The 20,709-nt window shown below is 38.8% G+C and overlaps 1 protein-coding gene across 2 annotated transcripts in view; it reads right to left on the reverse strand.

The window, feature by feature from the left end:
• Positions 1-4,311: 4,311 nt before the first annotated feature.
• The window catches only part of BZW2 (basic leucine zipper and W2 domains 2), a 57,397-nt gene continuing 40,999 nt past the window's right edge, over positions 4,312-20,709 (reverse strand). For both annotated transcript variants that reach the window (XM_070470598.1, XM_070470595.1), the window contains exons 7-12: positions 17,771-17,880; positions 13,418-13,588; positions 11,375-11,521; positions 9,938-10,076; positions 5,402-5,524; positions 4,312-4,772 (exon numbers count right to left, since the gene is read on the reverse strand). In XM_070470598.1, the coding sequence (XP_070326699.1) occupies positions 4,744-4,772; positions 5,402-5,524; positions 9,938-10,076; positions 11,375-11,521; positions 13,418-13,588; positions 17,771-17,880 (719 nt within the window). In that variant the 3' untranslated portion in view covers positions 4,312-4,743. The remainder of the gene's footprint in view (positions 4,773-5,401; positions 5,525-9,937; positions 10,077-11,374; positions 11,522-13,417; positions 13,589-17,770; positions 17,881-20,709) is intronic.

Below are 20,709 nucleotides of genomic sequence, written 5' to 3' on the forward strand. Positions count from 1 at the left end.
GTCCTTATGTTTCTTATGTTTTTGCTGAAAGAGCTGGGTATTATTGTCTGTAGATTGACAGGGTCCACTTAATCACATATCAGAAAAGAACTCAACATAGAAACTGACAACAAAACTAGGTAAAGTTGAACAAAAGAAGGCCTAAGTGAACCGATACTATATGCGGTCACTTCAAACACAGGGGAAGTGAACCTATGCTGTCAGAAGTCATACCTAGAGGAGGGAGAGGCGGAGGCTGGCAGGGGGCCTCCTCTAGGCCTGTGCTCATGTTCATGGTCTTCATTGCAGCACTGCTCACACAGGTGTGCTTAGCTTCTATTCAGTCCACAGACTGCATTTTCCTTTCTTATATGTAAATATACAGTTGAAACACACACACAGAACAAGGTGTTTAAGGATGAAAGATTAGCTCTAAAAAGTTGTTTTTCCTGGAAGAAATATTTTAATCCCATGGAGGTGTAAAGGCATCTATCAAGAGGAACCTTGAAGTTAGTAATTTTTCAGAAAAACTTAGTGTAAAGAAATAATTGCCTATAGCCATGTTGGACCTGATGGATTTCCAGACAGCTGCTTTTCTTGGCTTAAAAAGATATTCTCTATATTGCCAACGCAGGGGGCCCAGGTTTAATCCCTGGTGACAGAACTATATCCCACATGCTGCAACTAAAGATTCTGTGTGCTACAACTAAGACCTGGTGCAGGCAAATAAAGATTTTTTAAAAACGCAAATTCAAAAGTAAGACTCCACTGTGTTAAAATCATTCAAATCCCTTGACCCATATTCCATTTCTATTTTTTTCTGAATAACCAAAGATGAACAAAACCTTATGTCAGAATATTTTAAATGGTTATTTTTAAAAGCAAAACATTTGAAGATATTTTGAACCTAAAGAGTAGTAATTGAACTTACATTGAAGATAAAGAGCATTATATTATGCTCCATCCATACCAAGGATAATTATATATATTTTAAAATCATGTACTTGAAGGATAGTCATTGACGTGGCAAAATGGTATCAAACACTACTTAATAAAGAGCAGGATAAAAATGGTACAGAATAGACTTAAGTTTTTAAAGAATCAAGCAAAGCCGTATTTGTAAAAAGCCACTGCACTGCCAGGCAGCCTGCGCTCTGGAAACCGCTCGCCACATGGAAAGAGCCCACAGGCCCCAGCGAAGACCCAAGGCAGCCGAATAAACACATATTATAAAAAGGATATTTCCCACATTGTCTTTTAGTGCTTTCATTAACATTAGTTTTAATCTATTCAGATTAAAAACTCTGTTTACATACAGTTTTCACCTAACTAGAAACTATTTTACTATGTATTAATAGAGACGTCCTACTGCGGTCACCAGCCTCCAAGAGGGCCCTGGGTCTCCCCACTGTCTGGAAGCCACACCCGCTGTGGTCCCCTTCCACACTGCACCCCAGCTGGTCTGTGCCGCCAGCAGAACCGTGACTATGGTAGGTCACTTCAAATACTTAGTTATCAAAGCCGGCTTCCTTGCTGCCTTTCTCACACCACTCATCCTGGGGAAAGCCAGGGGTTATGCCGTGAAGACTCCCAGGCGACCTCAGTAGAGGACCTATGGTTGAGGGACGCAATTTTTTCAACAAGGACCTGAGGTCCAATCCTGCTTTGGGGCTGCACCCCCCAGGCCTCCAGCCCCACACTCACCCGGCCTCGGGACTGAAGAAAGGGCTCCACGGCAGCAACAGGGACACGAATGTTTTAACGGATGGGGGAGCTTCTTTGTCTGAAGCAGGATCCTGGAGCAACACCCACCATGTCGGTAGACACCAGCAAAGACACCAGGGCAAGATGCGACAGTCTTTGGTACCAGGGGCAAAGGGAGGGTACCAGGTCCAAGGGAATTGACACCAGGTGTGCGCATCAGTTACCAGGAAAACCAGCAGAAAGGCCGCCCCTTTTAAACCGTGGGAGTAGAGGGATCTGATCTAACGATTAGAACAATCAGCACCTGCGGCCTGGAGCAAGGAGGCATTTACTGGTTAGACTAAGACAGAAGGTGTCATGTGATGAGGGCGTACAGGAGGCAGGGACTTACTGAGCAGGCGTTCCCTGGGGGTGGCTCAGATGTAGAATCTGGGACCCAGGTTCGATCCCTGGGTTGGGCAGATCTCCTGGAGGAGGGCATGGCAACCCACTCCAGTATCCTTGCCTGGAGAATCCCATGCACAGAGGAGCCTGGCAGGCTATAGTCCATGGGGTTGCCAAGAGTGGGACATGACGGAGCCACTAACACTTTCACCTCCTTTTCCCCAATCTGGACCTGGCCACACAGGAGGTGGTGGGAGGCCAGCAAGCAAGAGCTTCGTCTTTACAGCCACTCGCTATTGCTCAGGTTACTGCCTGAGCGCTGCTTCCTGCTCAATGAGCTCAATAAATGTAACCCACTTGAATCATATCGAAGCCCCACCCCTGTCCCACTGTTCGTGGAAAGACTGTCTTCCAGGAAACTGGTCTCTAGTTCCAAAGTGGTTGGGGAACTGCTAATGTAGACAGAGCAAAAGAGCAGGCATCTTGAGTGGCTTGACCTTAACACCACCGTCAGCTTGGAAGCAATGCTGCCTTCAGAGGGCTGCACGCGCCACCAACAGCCTGACTGCAACCTCAGGAGAGGCCAAGCTGGAAGCCAGCCTGCCGAGTTGCTCATGGATCCAAATCACACTGAGCTGATAAGTGTCTGTTGTTTAAAGTTGGTAAATGCGGGGATAATCTGCTGTGTAGCAATAGATAACTAATGCAATTAGTTTTACAATTAGGACAAGTTTTATTTTTAAAAAGTAAAAGAGACACTTGTCTTTCAGAAAAAGAAAGGGCTTTGGTTTGAGGCTTCCCTAAGTTTTTGCTGATAGGCATCCTTCCTCTCTCCCATGACTGGGCATGCCTGCTCAGTCACCTCAGTTGTGTCCGACTCTTTTTGAACCCATGGACTGTAGCCCGTCATGTCCCTCTGTCCGCGGGATTTTCCAGGCAAGAATACTGGAGTGGGTTGCCATTTCCTTCTCCAGGGGATCTTCCTGACCCAGGGATCAAACCACCTCTGGCGTCGCCAGCATTGCAGTTAGCTTCTTGACTGTTGAGCCACCTAGGGAGCCCCTCACCCATGATTACTTACCTGAAAATCACTATCTTAAGCTCTGTTTGGAAAAAATACTATGCGCTAGAAGACATTAAGTCATTTATACATTAGAAAACTGACTTCCCAGATGTTTGCTCAGTAGAAGTGCTACTGAACCTTCTTGAAAAACCTGATTGAACTGTAGAAACATACATTTCATTATAATTTGACAGCAGAAAATAGGGGCAAAACGGCATAGGTGTGGAACTCAATAATGGGACTTTTAGTTCCATCTTGGTCACTAATTTGGTCACTAAGACCTAAGACAGTAGGTCTCAGTGTGGATACTTTGGAAATTGTGGGGCAAAGTCAAATAGCTTCTTCACACATCTTACTCAAGATCCCTAAAATAACAGGGAACATGCTGATTTAAACTTAAATCTAAAATACATAAAATTTGACATATAAAATTATTACAAATTGAATGTAATTTTTAATATTTTAATCTTTAAATATATCTGTCCAAACATCAGAGATGAAGATTTAATTTGCGGAGTGTGCCTGCCATGTATACTAATTGGCAGTCAGTACTTGTCAAATTAGTTGGCCAAGTTTGTTTTCAATAAAAATTACTCATTTTTTCATGTCAAATAAATACATTGACTATGCACTCTATGACGTGAATACCATTTAACTTCATAATTCTTATTTTTAGATAGGCAGAAGGAGAGGCAGATGGAGGCTTGCCATGAATTAATAGACTGGAAGAAATAAGATGCAGGCTGAAAGGAAAAACCAGAATGAAAGAGGGGCATTTCCCAGGAGAACAATTTTAGGAAAGAATATATAAGCGCCCCCTGGGGTATGCTAGTCACTTCAAGGGGCTGTAAAGCTCTTTATCCTATGACTTCTAATCATTCTTGGGTACAGTTATTCTTGTCCTTATTATTTCCTGCATAAGGAAAATGACATCCTCGCACACAGATAATATTATTATTGTCAATTTATGGTATTGGTGCTAGTGTGTCTATACTTTCGGGTGGATTTCTGTTACACTACAAAGATCAGTGAAATATATTTGCCAATGATACAAGGAGTAGAAGTGCTTTTATCGACAAGAACCATTCAGCATTTTGGACGAGAAAGAAATCCTGACACTGAAATGTCATCTGTACAAGAGATCAGGACAGTAAAGAAATAAAAGCGTTGAAAATATAAGCCCAGATTTTTAAAAAGCCATTTATTTTAAAAAACTGGTTTGTCAAATCACATACACGAGCAGATACACAACTACCAAAGTGGCCCTGTAATAGACACCAGTGGGGCGTTCACCACACAGTACCTGAAAAATACAGCTAAAAAAAGAGGAGTCTGTGGAGTATTTCGCCTCAGATACTGGACTCCCTGTTGAATGGCTTTAAGTTAGCGAATAGTGAGTGAGAGGTAGAGTCCCAAGTATAATCGCTGATGCCTCAGGGCTCCATTGAAAAACAAAACAAAACAAAAAACCATTTCCCCCTCGGCAAAAGGGAAGCCTATCCTATTTTTTTTTCCTTTGTGAAAAACGGAAGCCAAGTTTCTCTTCTCAAATGGCTCAGCATTCCCAATAAAAGTGTTGTGTGGTGACCTAGGTATTGTGCTTCTTGAGCCACCTAATTCTCTTCACCTTCAGATTCAGACTCTACGAGAGAAGAAAGAGAAAAGTCAGGTAGTTTCTTCTGAGACTGTTAAACAAGGTCAGGAAACAGTTTTTACTCTTATCTCCCTATCCCCTAAAAAAAGACATTTTTGCCTGGGTGTCCATTGACTAAGATAGAGTCATAGAGCAGAGAGCAAACTTTTCTCCTTTTCGATTTTTAAATGAAATGGACTTTCTAAAAAGGCAACATACTCAGAAATATTATTGGTGACGATAACTACTTGTATGTTTCTGGATCATCAACTTCTCACGCCTAGTTGGATTAAGTCTCATCATTACTGCTCTTCCAACTTGTATTCCCATTTTAAGCACCAGTCAACCAGTAAAGGCACTATAAAAAATTGATATAATCCCATAAATGTAATTATTTTTTTCCTTTCACATCTGATTATTTCTTCCTCTTTGTCCTCCACTAGGGATAATTTAAGAGATTTTGTTTTATCATGCAGATATTTTCATTGCCTTCATTTAGAAATGAAGGCTCAGAACTTCAGGTTTACAAAGCCAAAACCCACAAAAACACAAAAAAATCTGTGGCGGGAGGAGCTATTTTGAATCACAGTAAGAAAGGATCTGCTAAATGGCCACCACGTTGTTAAATACAATCATACCTTCTTCTGCATTTTGTAACCATTCCACAAATTTCTTCATCTGGTCAAGGAAAACACTTTTGCCTTTGGCAACATGTGCTTCTTTGTACCACTTCAATATAGCTTCTTCACTCAGCACATCAGCTGCAATTTCAAATCAAACATTTCAAAGTTATTACATACATATCATGTTTTAAAGCAAGTTCATGTCTTAAGAGTTTAATAGAAAGCAATCACTTCAAATTTTAAAACTCTGTTATAAAGAAACTCATATCGAAACTTACCGGAAGACAAGAACCAAGCTTGTTCCCACATAGCACAGTGTCCTGTGTATGTTAGTAGTTAGGGCGGTGATGTTGTTTAGTTGCTCAGTTGTGTCCAACTCTTTTGTGACCCCATAGACTGTAGCCCTCCAGGCTCTTCTGTTCCTGGGATTTCCCAGGCAACAATTCTGCAGTGGGTTGCCATTCCCTTCTCCAGGGGACCTTCCTGACCCAGGGATGGAACCCTTGTCTCCTGCATTGGCAGGTGGGATCTTTACTTCTGAACCACTGGGGAAGCCCAATAGATAGGATCATCAGTACTTTAGTGATGACGGTGGGACTGGGACTTGGAAATCTTACAGTGCTAATTTGCTGGGAGGAAACTGGGTTATTTTGTAATTCTGCCAATGAATCAGCAATTCCAGCATTTCAGAATACCCTTTGTCCTGCCAGTTTCAAACACATCTTGATTAAGCAGTGACCTCAAATGACTGGTCTTTTAAGGGGATTTACTTTAGGAGAAAAAAAGGGCAAATGAAAAAAAATATATTGTAGATAGAATGCAATAATGATAATGATTAAATATAAAGATGAACTTCCTGGGTATAACATGGGACCAATATACATAGGATCCAAAGTTCTACATCAGTCTATCGCTGTCCTAAATTTATTTTCCCACAATATCTAAATCACATGAGCAATGGTTTCCTTGTACACTATTCAGAGAGAAAGATGTGTTAGACTTCCTACAGGTTTTTAAGAACAAGTGTTATCTATTAACTATCTACTACCTAAAAATCTAAATTCCACAAATATACCTTGATACCCTCAAGTTATCATTAATTTAGAATAGTTAATGTTAAGAATAGAAAGGGGAATGTGGAAACAATAGCCTACATACTTTGTCAATGTTCTAATGGGTTGTCTTTTGGGATTTTGGAATGTGAAATGAAACGGAAAACATATAAAAAGGATTTATTATTATCCCCAATGCCTGCCCAATCCATTACAAACGCTGATAAATCATTCTAATGATGTTTTTGGAGTTAAAATATACCTTTAACTTATAAAAACAAGATAAATGATTTGATATTGTTTTCATTCATAATATCACTGATCTTTTCATAACAAAAGCCTTGTTTTTTTAAATTAATAACTGGCTCTCAGATTCAATTGAAGAGATTAAACTGACTAAAAATGCACATGATTGGTTTTAGAAAATATAAAAGTGTGTTTTATTCTTTATTTTGATCATTAAATACACTACGTTTTGCAAAGGAAGACAGAAATCTGGGTTTATTCACTTATAAGGACTAGACTTAGAAATTATAATTAGGAGTCCTAAGGAATTACTCTTAGCTTCTAGTCTTTTAGTTTCTCTTGTTTCCAGCTCTGCACTCTCCATTCCCAATGATGAAACAACTTTCCTACCTCTGGCCATCAAAGCCCAGTTTTCATAGCTGTAAGAAGATGGTTCACAGCTAGAGGAAGTGATTTGTTACTGGGCAAGAATGCTTTGCAGAAAATTTCCAGGAACACTAATTATCTCAAACATGAATTTTAAAAGTCCCTTTTCTAGAATTTGTTTTTATGACATCCTTAAGATGCCTGTGATTTATACTAGTAATTTCCAAACTGTTTTCATCGTGTTCTCCTATCAGTATGACAATGTTGAGCACATACATTCCCAAAATATATATATTTTTTGGTTTATAAACTATATGCACGTACTAACAACTACTACTGTTAATGGTATAAAATAAAAGAGAGAACTAAACATGTAAAGGGAAATTCTATTTTTTCTTCTCACCATAATGAATCATGTTATGATACAATGTATAGGTCGCAAAGGTGACAAAGTGTAGCTTGTCTCCTGTCCTCCTTATAAAGGGTGAGAGCTCACTCCTGCGTTTCATTGCCACACAGAGGCCAGAAGAGACCATGCAAGTACTAGAATCCTTGTCGGTGACTGCTTGTGAAAAGCACTGTACATGACCGGTAAAACTTACCGGATATATCATCCACTGAAAAATCAGACCAACTTTGTGCAGAGCTGAGCTCTTTGAAGAATTTAATAACAAACACCTGCGGCAAGACCAAATTTCTAGGGAAATAAATAATAAAAAAGGGACAGAAGCAATGACACAGGGCGACTTTGAGGCAAAGTGTGAATATCAAAAAGAAAGTTAACTGTTGTGTAGGAAAAAACCTAATCACAAATGGAAGGAGCTCCTTGATAAATGTAGGAGAGAGAGAACTTGTGTTTTCCACCAAGGAAAAGTAGAGAGAGGAGTTCAGTATAACTGGGAGATGGAGATGACAAAGTGTTGGGATCTCCCCCAAATACCTACTAGGAACACAGAGGATCAGTAAAAGTGCAGTAAGAAAGGAGACACTCCACAATTGCACTAAGGCCCCTCATATTACAGTGCGTTTCTCTCCCTTCTACGTGGTCAACTTCTTCATCACCTCTGGGAAAAAACTCTGGTCCCTTGAGAGCCTTCCCTTTTCCTTCACCAACTTAGCTTCAGCTCTGAGTTAGGGGCCCCTTCGCTGACATCCGTCCACTTCTCATCATCATTTATTAGTACCAGCCTTATTTTAGCCACTGATATGGTGATTACAGGAGAGGGAAATGGCAACACTGCAGTATTCTTGCCTGGAAAACACCATAGGCAGTGAAGCCTGCCAGGCTACAGTCCATGGCGTTGCAAAGAATCAGACACAACCAAGTGACTGAACACACACACATACACTGTGATTATAATTTTGGATTTTCTTCTATTCTCTGAAATCCAGGCAGTCAGGGACTATTTTGTTCATCTCATTTCCGGCATTTAACATAAGACTTGACAGCTAGTTTGCATTCAGTACATGCATAATAAATAACCTGATGAGAAAATCTAAATAGGTCTCAATGCGTAGAATTTTAATTCAAAATTTGGGTTTTCATGAGGGTCAAAGAGACAATATCCTAAGAGTGTTATGACAACTGCATTGGGTGATGTCAGTTATTCAAATATTTAAGTTGAAGACTATGTCACTTGAAACTTACAAAATTCAGTACTTTTTATGAGCAGTGTCATATAGGGACACGAGTCAAATATAACTTACTGTAAGAAAGCTGGGACTATATGTGAGAAGGTCAATAATCTTTTAGAATAAGAAACTTCTTTTAGAAAAATGTGTGTGAGGAACAGAATTTAACCTAAGAAATATCTGCAAACAATAAAAGCCATAATAGAGATACTAACAGTACTTGAGGAGATAGTTTTATATTTTTCAGACCTACATGCTGAGAATATAGTACTTAGTTTTAGGAAGAAAAGAAGAAAGAAATTTATTTTAGAAAGTAACTGTAGCCTGCCAGGCTCCTCTATCCATGGAATTATCCAGGCAAGAAAACTGGAGTGGGTTGCCATTCCCTTCTCCACGGGATCTACCGGACCCAGGGATCGAACCCAGGTTTACTGCATTGCCGGCGGATTCTTTACCTTCTGAGCCACCAGGGAAGTCCATTAATTTATATTTTAGTTTTCTTCTGTGTTATGCCATTTAAGATAGCAGTAATTTCTAATAAACATTTCACCATGTTCAAAATGTATCATTGTTTAAGTGTTCCTTCCCCCCTCCTCATAAAACTACACAAAGCTAGACCAAAGAATAGTCTAGGATCATTTTTTAAAAATATACTATAGGTATGGAGATTGAGATCAGTTAAAACCCTAGAGCATTCATTTTTTAATAAACTGGCAGTACCAGTTGTCATGGCAACCTAATCCTATAAACACAAAGAACAGACAGTAAATGTGAAAATCTAAAAATAGTCATTTCCTGGCCAAACAGGAGACTGGGTGAGCCAAATTACTAAAACACAAAGTTTAAAACTAATTTAGAGCCAGCTTGATGGTGTCTGAAAGGGTTTGAACATGCTTCTGGTGATCATTGTTGTTAGAACTAATCCTTACAATTGAAACACATACCTTCTTTTTAGTAATTACAGTCTTTTTCACCACCCTCCCCAACACCTCCCAAAATTATAAGTTCATCACCAGTCTTCCAGCCATTTCCATCAATGAGAAGTGCACGGGGGCCTAATCAGACTGGGACCTGGGGCCACAGGCATCTATGGGGTTTGTATTAATACCTTTTCTCTCCACATAATATGGCTGCCTCACTAGAATTCAGAGATGAGCAGAAACCCATGTCCCCCTCTGCATCACCCCTTACTCTGGCCCAAAAAGAGCTTCAACAAAACATGGAAATACAGTGGCAGAACAACACAGATACATACCTTTGTAAAAGAGAACCACAATCTTCTGAAAGGCTTTCATGAAATGGATGTTGTCGTAACAGTATTCCTGAACCTTCTGCAGAAGGATCAGCTCTGACTGGCCTTGGGAACTGAACACAGCCAGGAGTGGAGCGTATTGCTGGAACAGGAGAGGGGAGGAAGACCGTTCACTTTTGTGGGAGGTGTAGGGCTGATGCCACTTGAAGCATAGCGGTCACCTGGAGATGTGCTTAGAAAACTTCCACTTTGAGGATTATCTTATTATAATATTGTGTCCAACCAAAATGAAATTTTTATTCCCGCACCATATCAGATTTCTCTCATTGTACCCGCTAAAAGAGACCAAATAGGAACTCCTGACTCCACCAGAGACAATTGCTATGTTACTGTGTTTGTCTAATGGATATTGTGAAAATGAGACAGAGATCCTAAGTTCTGAAGGCTCCCAGGACTGCTGTGATTCCTGCACTCCTGGAGTGTGGCTCTGCCACTGGAAGATCCCCTCACAAAACAGCTTTATGGTTTTGTTCAGATTGTTCCTTGTCTTAAATGACCTTGGCTTCTAGTTCTTGACGTGTGTGTCAGTCTCTCAGTCCTGTCTGACTTGTGACCCCATTGATCGTGGCCTGCCGGGCCATAGAATTCTCCAGGCAAGAATACCGAAGTGGGTTGCCATTCCCTTCTCCAGAGGATCTTCCCAAACTAGGGATCAAACCCAGGTCTCCCGCATTGCAGGCAGATTCTTTACCATCTGAGCCACCGGGGAAGCCCCTAGTTGCTGATGTTTGGCTATTATTTTCTCTAAGAGTTACTGAGCTCAACACAAACTCCTCCTTTGATCCTTCCCTGCATAGGCTACCCACTGCTCTGCTCTCCTAAATATTGAAGGGTTATCTGATTTACATCCTGCCGAGTGTATACTATGTAGGTGTTCGCTTCCCAATTCAAGGGTAAACTCTGAGGGCAGGTTCTAAGTCTTCTACATTTCTTAATAGTTTTACAGGGAGAGGATGATAAAAGCAAACACATATGTATCCCCATACAAAAATATACAATTTATACAATCAGTTGATTTCTTCCACCACTCACTTTTTAAACTCTAATGTCAACTTGTAGCTTACTTAAAAAAAAAAAAACCTCCTTAAGAATTTTTGTGAGGTAGAAGGAAAACTAACAGACTATATTTCTCTTTAACTAACACTGAATATATGACTATTCTGTGGATTTTCTGATGTTGTTTTTAGTAAGAACTTACCCTCAGGTATTTCATAAGTGCTTACGTCGCAAACATTTTAGGTAGTGGCATATTTGACAGGAAAAACATCAGAAAATATGTGTTTGGACTGAACCTGGGGGCATTATGCTTAGAACCCGTCTGTCACGCTGTTAAAGCTGCAGCTGGCGGGCGGCCGAGACAGCCGCGCTGGGACCCTGTACCTTTAGGTGTTTGAGGGCCTGCTCCGCCACGAGTTCCTCCTTCTTGTTCCACTCCACAGCGTTCATTATACAGGTCCACAGAAGTCCAATCACTGCCGTTTCTGGAAGATCATTCCTTTTCATTTCTTCTTTAACATAGAGAACCACCTACATTTCACGAAGAAAGGAGTCAAAAGAGGCACGCAGGTGGGGAGACGCCCCTCTCTCCTGCTTAGTCAGTAAAAGGTTGGAGGCAGACAAATACTGCTGCTCAGTTCCTGCCTTCCTGGCATATGCTCTCAGGTTCCAAGGCAGAGGAGAACACAATGGTGTGTTCTCAGAGAAGATTTATTTTTAGTCTCCTAATTAATAGGCTTGGCTCTGGCCAGGAGCTGCTCGGTAATGAAAAGAACAGCGAATCTTGGTTTCTCAGGGTTAGTCTTTTACAGGCAGGACCCCTGTTGAGTCCAGCAGGGCAAGGATTATTTAAGCCAGCCTGACTTTCTGGGGTTTGAAGAAAGCAGCAGAGCTGTGAATGTCTACTCCAATCCTCAACTTAAAACCTCTTGATGAAAAAATGCCTTGGGTTGGTACAAGGCATTCTCTACAATTTATTCTTTAATTATCACTTTTGAATATCCTCATGCCTCGCGTAAATAACTTATAAAATTTTACATTAAACTTGTTTGAAAAAATCTTTCTCCTTTTGAAATAAAATCCCAAGTAAGAGCTGAGGACTTCAGTGTATGCATGAATGCTAAGTCGTTCAGTCGTGTTCGGCTCTTTGCGAACCCATGGACTGTAGCCCACCAGGCTTCTCTGTCCATGGGGATTCTACAGGCAAGAATACTGCAGTGAGCTGCCACTTCCTTCTCCAAGGGATCTTCCTGACCCAGAAATTGAACTTGCATCTCTTAAGTCTCCTGCATTGGTAGATGGATTCTTTACCACTAGCGCCACCTGGAGGGCTTAATAAATAATTAAAAACCATAATGAATCTTATGTACCACTTTGTGAGCAGTACAACTACTTTTCTCGCTTCCTTTTTAAAATGAAAATACCCTGCTTTCTTTCCTGCCAGACTGGATTGCAGTGGGTAAAGCAGCCTTCAAGAAAAGAAGGAACTGAGGAGTCCCAGTCCTCCAGCTGACAAGGAGAAGCTGCAAAGAAATGTGACATCTCTATACCAGAAAGTATCACAGTGTTAAGTTATAGTTTGCTTTTTTCTTTTTTTCACCATGGAAAATCATGTTCAAGATTTTTGCTTGGATAAAGGTTACTGAATATATTGCTGACCTTAATGCAATGAGACTTGGGACCAACACCTCCATCTGCTGGTCAGAATCCATCTTCAAATTTTAAACCATATACAGTACCTTGCAAGGCTCTAGGCAAGCAGGGTGGTGAGGGCTTGGGACTTGAGAGTAAGTGGCAAAAGGAAAGGACTCTTAATGCAGCTTTTGAATTATTACATAGAAGTTTTTTAAAGTTCAAATGGGAAGTTTTCTTCAGCCATGACTTAAAAAAAAAAAGATACAGTAATAGCCACAAGAACTATAGCTATGCAAAAATATAGCATTTATATTATGCAGATATTGTGAGTTATTGTGAGTGGGAGCCAACAAGTCACTGGTCCAACTGGTCTTTATCCATGATGTGAATGCAAAACCTCCCCCTTTTTGTCTTAAAATTGAAATCTATATACATTAAGCTAATACTTAACCATATTATATAATCTGCAATAAAATGGGAAAAATCACCTTAAACCGAGGTATAATGCTAGTGGATAGCAGTGGACAGTGAATCTATTAGGCAGATGAAATATTTTGACAAGCACAGCAACCTGGTAAATAAGCCCTTTGTGTGGAAATAATCATTATTTTCTGGAACATCCTGGAGGAGGTTTTTGATATTGAGCTCATTTAAATGGTATGAAAAGGACCTCAAGTTCACAGCAAGGAACGAAGGGCAGCCTCCTGTGCAGGAGGTAAAGTTTGGACTGCACAGTCTAGGACACGCCCCTCGCCCGTGGTTTTGCAGGGAAGGGAGCCCATGGTGCCTCACCTCCTTGATCGGGCATTCCTGAGAAAGACGCTCCTGGAGTTCCTTCTGCAGCTCCTTCCTGGTGCCCAGGGACTGCTGGACTCGGAGGAAGTCGGAGAGCTCCTTCAGGCCTGCGTCAGTGAAGTATTTAGCAAAATGATCCACACTCTGTCTGTTAACTGGAAAGAGTTCCTGAGAGATAAAAGACGAGAGACTGTCATACAATAAGCCATTCATATTCAGCAAGCATAGAGAACAACGTTTTCATAGTAAAGGAGCGCTTAGACTATCTCATGAAGAAAAGAGTAAGGATTGATTTTTCAAAGGAATACATCTCAAGGCATATTTCTTGAGCACTTGCTAAGACACCTTTCAAAATTATGCAATTTGACAAAGAATAAAAAATGTTAATCAACTTTAGTTTTCCTCATTTGGACTACTATTTACGTCTTTTACTTTAATCGAAGTGTAGCATATGCAAAAACAGAGGCAAGTTTGCTAAACTAAGAACAAATAAGGTGATAACTGAGTAAGGCTGGGATTATTTTAAACCGATAAGAAAAACTGAAATTATCAATCATACTGTTTCCTTAACTATGAGTGAATAGACAAAAACCAGTTTTAGTAATGCTGAAATGATTTGAGATACTATTTAAAAAAAAACCAATATTGACTACTATCATCTCATAGACCTTGATTCACATTCTGAGAAAATGCTGCTATTAGTCTAAAATAGCTCAGAGCTACAGGGAATTTTTGCTGTCTCTCTTAATGATGGAGGCTCTAAATTAAGTTCATGGTGAGATCTAATCTCAACCTGCCCCACCGGCTCTTCAATCCATTACATAATTCTGTTGGAAATTTTTAAAAACCGCAGCACACCACGGCTGCTCTTACATTTTCACTCATTTCCATTTCACCTTATACAGCTTGGCAGGGGCTTAGGAACACTTAGTCATGTTCTAATCCTGCGTGACTCCCAACACTCAACCAAGCAAGCAAGGCAGTTTGCAAAGCTCTCACATTTTTCAGACTGCTGAAGAGTCTACAGAATAGATCCAAACTTTTCTGATGACTAGATTTGCATATATATATATATATATATATATATATATTGGCCAATGGCTATATGGGCTTCAATAAAAATCTCTGAAGAAAGATCTGTAATGAGTTTGCCACCAAGTATAGGGACGTAGCCAGATGGCTTCTGTCATGATTCAAATTGCAATATTCTCTGTACCATCATCCCATAACCTGCCTTGAGTTGAGTCATGAGTTTCAAAATGTCAGAACAGAGTTGGTGGGAACAGCATTAAAACATACATTCATGCTAAAGCAAACATCTCAAAACTGCCTGAAGTTCTGTCATTGATATTTGTCAAGAGGTCTTCTAAATTTGTTGGGGGCAGGGAACTCACTTAATTTTTAGTTCCTTCTATGAATCTAGATATGAGGTATTTTGCTAATAATTGTATACAATAGAAGTTTTACAGAAAAATAAACTGAACCTCAACAAGGTTAGACAGCTAATTAGGCAGCTAGAAATTTAAGGACATGGCTGCATGACTCCAAAGTCAATAATTACTTGTGCCAGCATTCTGTATTCAATTTAGGAAGAATGTGACTGCAAAGTCTGATCGCAAGTTATGTTCAGAGTAATACATCATCAAAAGTGATTTTTAAAATTTACTTTTACGAACTATAACCATAGTCCTTATGAATGACACGTAATATCTTGAAAGTTATTATTCTGAGCTGATCTACACACTTCTGCTCCTACTAAATTCTCTCTTTTGCTGCTCCCAACATGCCATGTCTCAAAGGCTTTGTTTGAAAGGCTCTTCCTGGATATATCTAGATAGTTAGCTTCCTCACACACGTCACCTTATGAGAGACCTTCCCACACCACACAGACACGCTACACTGTTTCCCTACTTGGTTTTCCTCTCAGAGCACTTTTCACTTTTTACTATGCTACACATTTAAATTAATTATTCAGTTTATTGTTCCCCTGCAGTAAACTATAAACCCCATAAAGACAAAGGTTGCTTGTTTGACTTTCTTCAATAGCTTCAGCTCAGTATCTTCCTTTTCCACTGATGGGAGAATGATGTCTCCCATCTCCGCTCTTCTGAGAGTTGCTATATATTTTTCTTGCTTCTGTATTACAGAAGTAGGTAATTGCTAAACTTTGAGAATATGCTATTTTCCCCCCAAATGTGCTAACGCAGAGGGAATTTTGCTAAGCAGGTTAGTGAAACAAAAATCTCCTCCTAGATGGTAGAACTGACACTCTAGCTCCTCATTCATTTGTAAATCAGCAAACAGCATGCAGGCATGGTCTAAGACATAGCCACCCTGTCCTCACAGAGTTTCTGGTAGAAACTGCTGCCTAAGCTTTTCATGCTCAAAATATAAGTAGACAAAGAACCCTAGTAGTAACTATTAAATGATATGCGTTTCTCAAAAAGGAAATACATTAAACACTTTTAAAATGAAGTAACCTAATCGAGTTAACCAAGCTGTGCTTACTGGTGTCTTAAGGAACCATACTTTAAGTTAGAAGAGCATAGCTTTTTCAAAAGTTTAATATGGGAAAGAAAGGGTCACTTTTACCCCCACCCCACACTCATATACAGTGCCTTGTAAAACACCTGATAATAAGCATAAAGTTGTAAGGATGAATGAACAAAACATAAATTGGTATTAAAAAAAAATAAAGTGGATAACCAACAAGGGCCTATTTGTATAGCACATGGAACTCTGCTCAATGTTATGTGGCCACTGGAATGGGAGGGGAGTTTGGGGGAGAACAGAAACATGTTTTAGTATGGCTGAGTTCCTTTGCTGTTCACCCTAAACTATCATAACATTGTTAATTAGCTATATCTCAATACAAAATAAAAGTTAAAAAAAGAGAAAGAACTGAGTCTTCTGTGTTAAGTAGTAATCGATTGTATCTTTTTTCCTAATAATAATTCACCCAGCTCTCCTTTAAACAAGTGCTCAGTGAAGCCCCTCCTCGCTGTATCTGTCTTCACAGGTGGAGAAGTAGCCCATTAGTGGATTAAATTTTTCTACCCCGCTGGCAGGCTTCTCACTGACTTCTTTTGGCCAAAGAAGGCGAGCTTCTACACCACCAGAAGGGCTCACTTCAGTGTCCTGGATTCCTGTCCTCTGACATGAGGACAGAATGGCTCCGGTCGGAGCTGTTCCTTCACTGTGGGTCCCAGAAAGAAAGGGCATGTAGATCTCAGTGGGCCTTGCTGAGCTAAGATACAGCTACAGACTCAGGGATGAGAATGCACTCTTGCATATGAACTTCCACCGACATCAGCAACCTATTCATTTGTCTTCAGTGACTTCCATATACCCTACATGGCTAGACAGTAGGTTCCACAAAGGCAGGAAACTTTTCTATCCTGTCTCTACTGACTCTACAACTTCCAGGCTGGAGCCTGGCCAGAGCAGGCACTTAATAAACACACACTAAAATGAAAAGTATTATCAGTGGCAAAAATCAGCAAGAATTGAGAGCTGAACTTTACTTCTTTATCAAGTTCTAAAGACTTCCAACACACCAAGAGAGCTATTTTAAGGTAAATTTCAAAAGACAGAGGAATTTTAAGTCATTGAAAATGCAGAAGTTTACAATGAGCCAGATTTAGACTTATCCCATGGATCAATACCCTTGCACAGTAGGACACGCTGGAAGAGAAAACAGATAAGAAACTAGGTAAAGAGAACATGGCAAGCATGTCTTTCAACTTTAGACTTTGTCCTAAAGTTGTAAAGGCAATTTCACTTGGAGCAATCTATATCACAGCTGTGGCTTCTAGCAGAAAGAAATTACGGGGGCAGATAGAAATTATGAGAGCAAATATTTTTCTTGATTTTCTTTGAAAAATACAAAGATACATAAGTAACTACAGTTAACTTGTTCACTTTCATAGGTATCTAAGCATTTCTAAGGAATTTTGGTATAAATAAGGAATCTTGTTTAAACTTTTATTTTGTTAACAAACTAACCTGTATTTGAGATCAGTGTCATTCAACTATGACCCAAGATACCCATAAATGTCTAATTAGGTGAGATCAATGCGACCTCAAATTTCATATTAAAACTTTAAATTTCTACAATTATTAGCTGCAAAGAGGTAATTCTGATAAATGTTGTCACTATGTCAACAAACTTCCAAATTTGAAAGTCTCCATATTCCCTGTGACTCCTTAATTTTATCATTCCATTTATGTATGCGACAAAGATTAAATTGGAATTAGTTTCTACCACTTCATTTGTGTATTACGTTGCACACACTGACAGAGCCATGTCACGAGCATGAAACATACAACCTTTGCCCAAATAACACTCACAAGCAGCCTTTTGTCTAAGTTGGCTTTTCTCAAAGAGGAGGTAACAGAGTTGGCATCCTTTTCTGCCATCCATGCTTTAAAAAGTTTGACAGCAAATGAGGCCGCAATGCCTGTTAAAAATAAGAGAGAGAGAGTAAACCTTTTATAAGAAAAACTGCTTGTGATAATGCATAAGGCAACATTTCCCATTAGGTGCCCTGAAATGACTAAATAACTTAGAGACATGATTTGGTACAAAGGAAAAATGGAAAGCTCTCTAGGCTATTCATTACTCAAAAGAGAATATTTTCATGAGAAGGAAAAAAAGAAGTTACAGTACTTTTCACACTCGGACTCCTGAATTCCAACCTGTTTTAACTGTAAGTTTATTTTTACCTTGGTTAAAACCATATTCAAAGCCAAGGATGTTATAATGTTGTGCCTCTATTTCACCCTGTGGTTTACCAATATTCCATGTTTATAACAGTTATCCTGAAGTACACCAAATAAACCATGAGCCATAGAACTGAAATGTCAACATGTCAACCAATCTGCTGATAAATGATGCCAGCAAAAGAACATCAATAGTGACAGGTATAAATAAATAAAGTTATAGATGAACAGGCATCATTTACTTTACAGTTTTACTTTTTGTAAAAAGCATTTTAAAATATTCATGAGTTAAGCTATAAAAATGTCAGCTCTGTTTTCAGCTGAAATCTTTTCTGGATATTTTTAAAGAGATTTTAAAAACTGCTATGTTAATCAGGAATCCACTCAATTACATACTCATTTATAATAGGATTTATTTCTAAATATAAGTAATCAGATAACTAATAGACAGCTTTTCTGTGAACACTCTAAATGTCCAAATTAATGTTGCATTTATTTAATGAAAAGTTAAGGAGGAGTTGATATATTAAACTGATTTTTCTGAATCGAAGGCTTCACTGTCGTTGGTGGTCTAAACAGTCTCTAGTCCCCTTTCCTAAGAGAATTCCCATCTTACTCAGGCCAGCTGACTTCTAATTACTCTAAGCCCTGGCACAACCCTCCTTCTGCAATGGTTAGTAATGGGGGGAAAATTTGAGTCCTGAATGATATTGTTGTTCACCCTGAAGTTTTTTTGACTTTTATATATATTGTTACATAAGAAATAAATGCCCTTAAATGGGGGAGGGACTAAATTAGGAATTATGGGATTAACATTTATCTACTACTATATACAAACTAGATAACCAACAAGGACCTACTGTATAGCACAGGGAACTATACTCAATATTTTGTAATAACCTATAAGGGAAAAGAATCTGAAAAAGAATATATATCTGAATCACTTTGCTATATACCTGAAACTAACACAACATTGTAAATCAAATTTGCAAAAAATGTAAAAAAAAAAAAAAAAAGAAATGCCCTGACACAGAAATTTATGTCCTATCTTCCAGTTACTTTCAGGTAAACAAGTTCAACTAATACAGACACCAGCTTTACCCAGTGTTTTTCTTTTGAATAGCAGAGAAACTAAGCCCCTCCAGTCTCAAACTAAGACAGTAAACATGAGCTAGAGAATTTTATGTTGTCAACTTGTTGACCTGGATTTTCAATATTATGATTACTTCATAGTCAATATAAAATTTAATATAAACTTATAATTAAAAAATTTAAAAAGGACCTTGTAATCCTCATTGTAGGTAAAAGAAAGTATGCCTGAAACTAGGAGTCTAAAAATAATCAGGCTCAAACCCATCACTTTGCATTAAAAGTGGCTCCTGGTGGAAGGATTGGAGAAACTTCGTACTTGAGATTCTGCAGAGTGGATGATTCCCCTTAGCCATTTGTTGGGTGGGAAGTTGGGGAAAAGGTATAATTTCATAACCCTTTCCTATTTGGGAAGAAAAAGTTTAAGACTTTAGTTTCTAAAGATGGTGGAGTATTAGGAAAAACCATGTGACAGAGGCCCTATGTCACTTCTACAGCAAAAGTATTCTTTCCTACCCCTAACATTTTACCATAAAAAATTTCAAGAACTTCTTACAGAAGAACTGAACAAACTGAAAAATACTCACGTACTCACCATCTTGATTCTGCAGCAGTTAATATTTTGCTGTATTTGCTCTATCACGTTTGTCCATTTATCTTTCTAATAATTTATTTTTTAATACATTTCAAAAGAAATTATGTCATTTAAGTTTTTAATACAACCAGAAAGAATTATTTTCTGTTAGAAATGCTAGGGATAAATCTGATGTAACTAACATTTACTGTTTACGTTTTATCTTTTTCTCCTAGTATAAAATGGCTAGTACCATAAATAAAACATGAAGGATCACGAATTCTCTTCAGAAAAACATTTTAAAGTGCTATAATATTTTAACAATATATTAATAACAATTAGAGAGTCTAAAACTATAGAGAATCTCTAAATAATATGATTTGGCTCTTGATTTACTATTCTTTTCTCAGTTATAAGAAAATTATAACTCATTTCACTGCAGGCATGAATGAGGCTGGGACTTCACATCTGTAGGAGTAAAACCCAATTCTAAGAAGAAACAGATGTTTTCACAAAAGCTCTTTTAATTTGTCTTTAAGAAAAAAAATAACTCTTTGTTTAACACTGCATTTAAAGCTTGAATATCATTATCCTCCTACAAGAAAAAAAAAAAAGCCTACTTCTGTATTATTCTATAACCAAGTAATTGTATGTATGCCCATCAAACTCTTAATGCCTTAAAACTAAAGCAAAACTCTTAGGCAGTAGTCTGGACTTTTAAAACAGACATAATGAATACTTTAAAAAATGTGATCATAATGAACATCTGAGCATAAGATCTTGAGGGGGAACAGTTCAGAACAATTGCCCAAACTAGTGAAGTGACAGTTTAGGGGGCCTTTAGGAATGTGAAGGGCCATTTTTGGCTGTTCTACTTAATGAAGGCAAGTGTTTTAGGCTGGCA

The sequence above is a fragment of the Odocoileus virginianus genome, chromosome 1 (assembly GCF_023699985.2).
Source record: "Odocoileus virginianus isolate 20LAN1187 ecotype Illinois chromosome 1, Ovbor_1.2, whole genome shotgun sequence".
Classification (NCBI taxonomy): Eukaryota; Metazoa; Chordata; class Mammalia; order Artiodactyla; family Cervidae; genus Odocoileus; species Odocoileus virginianus.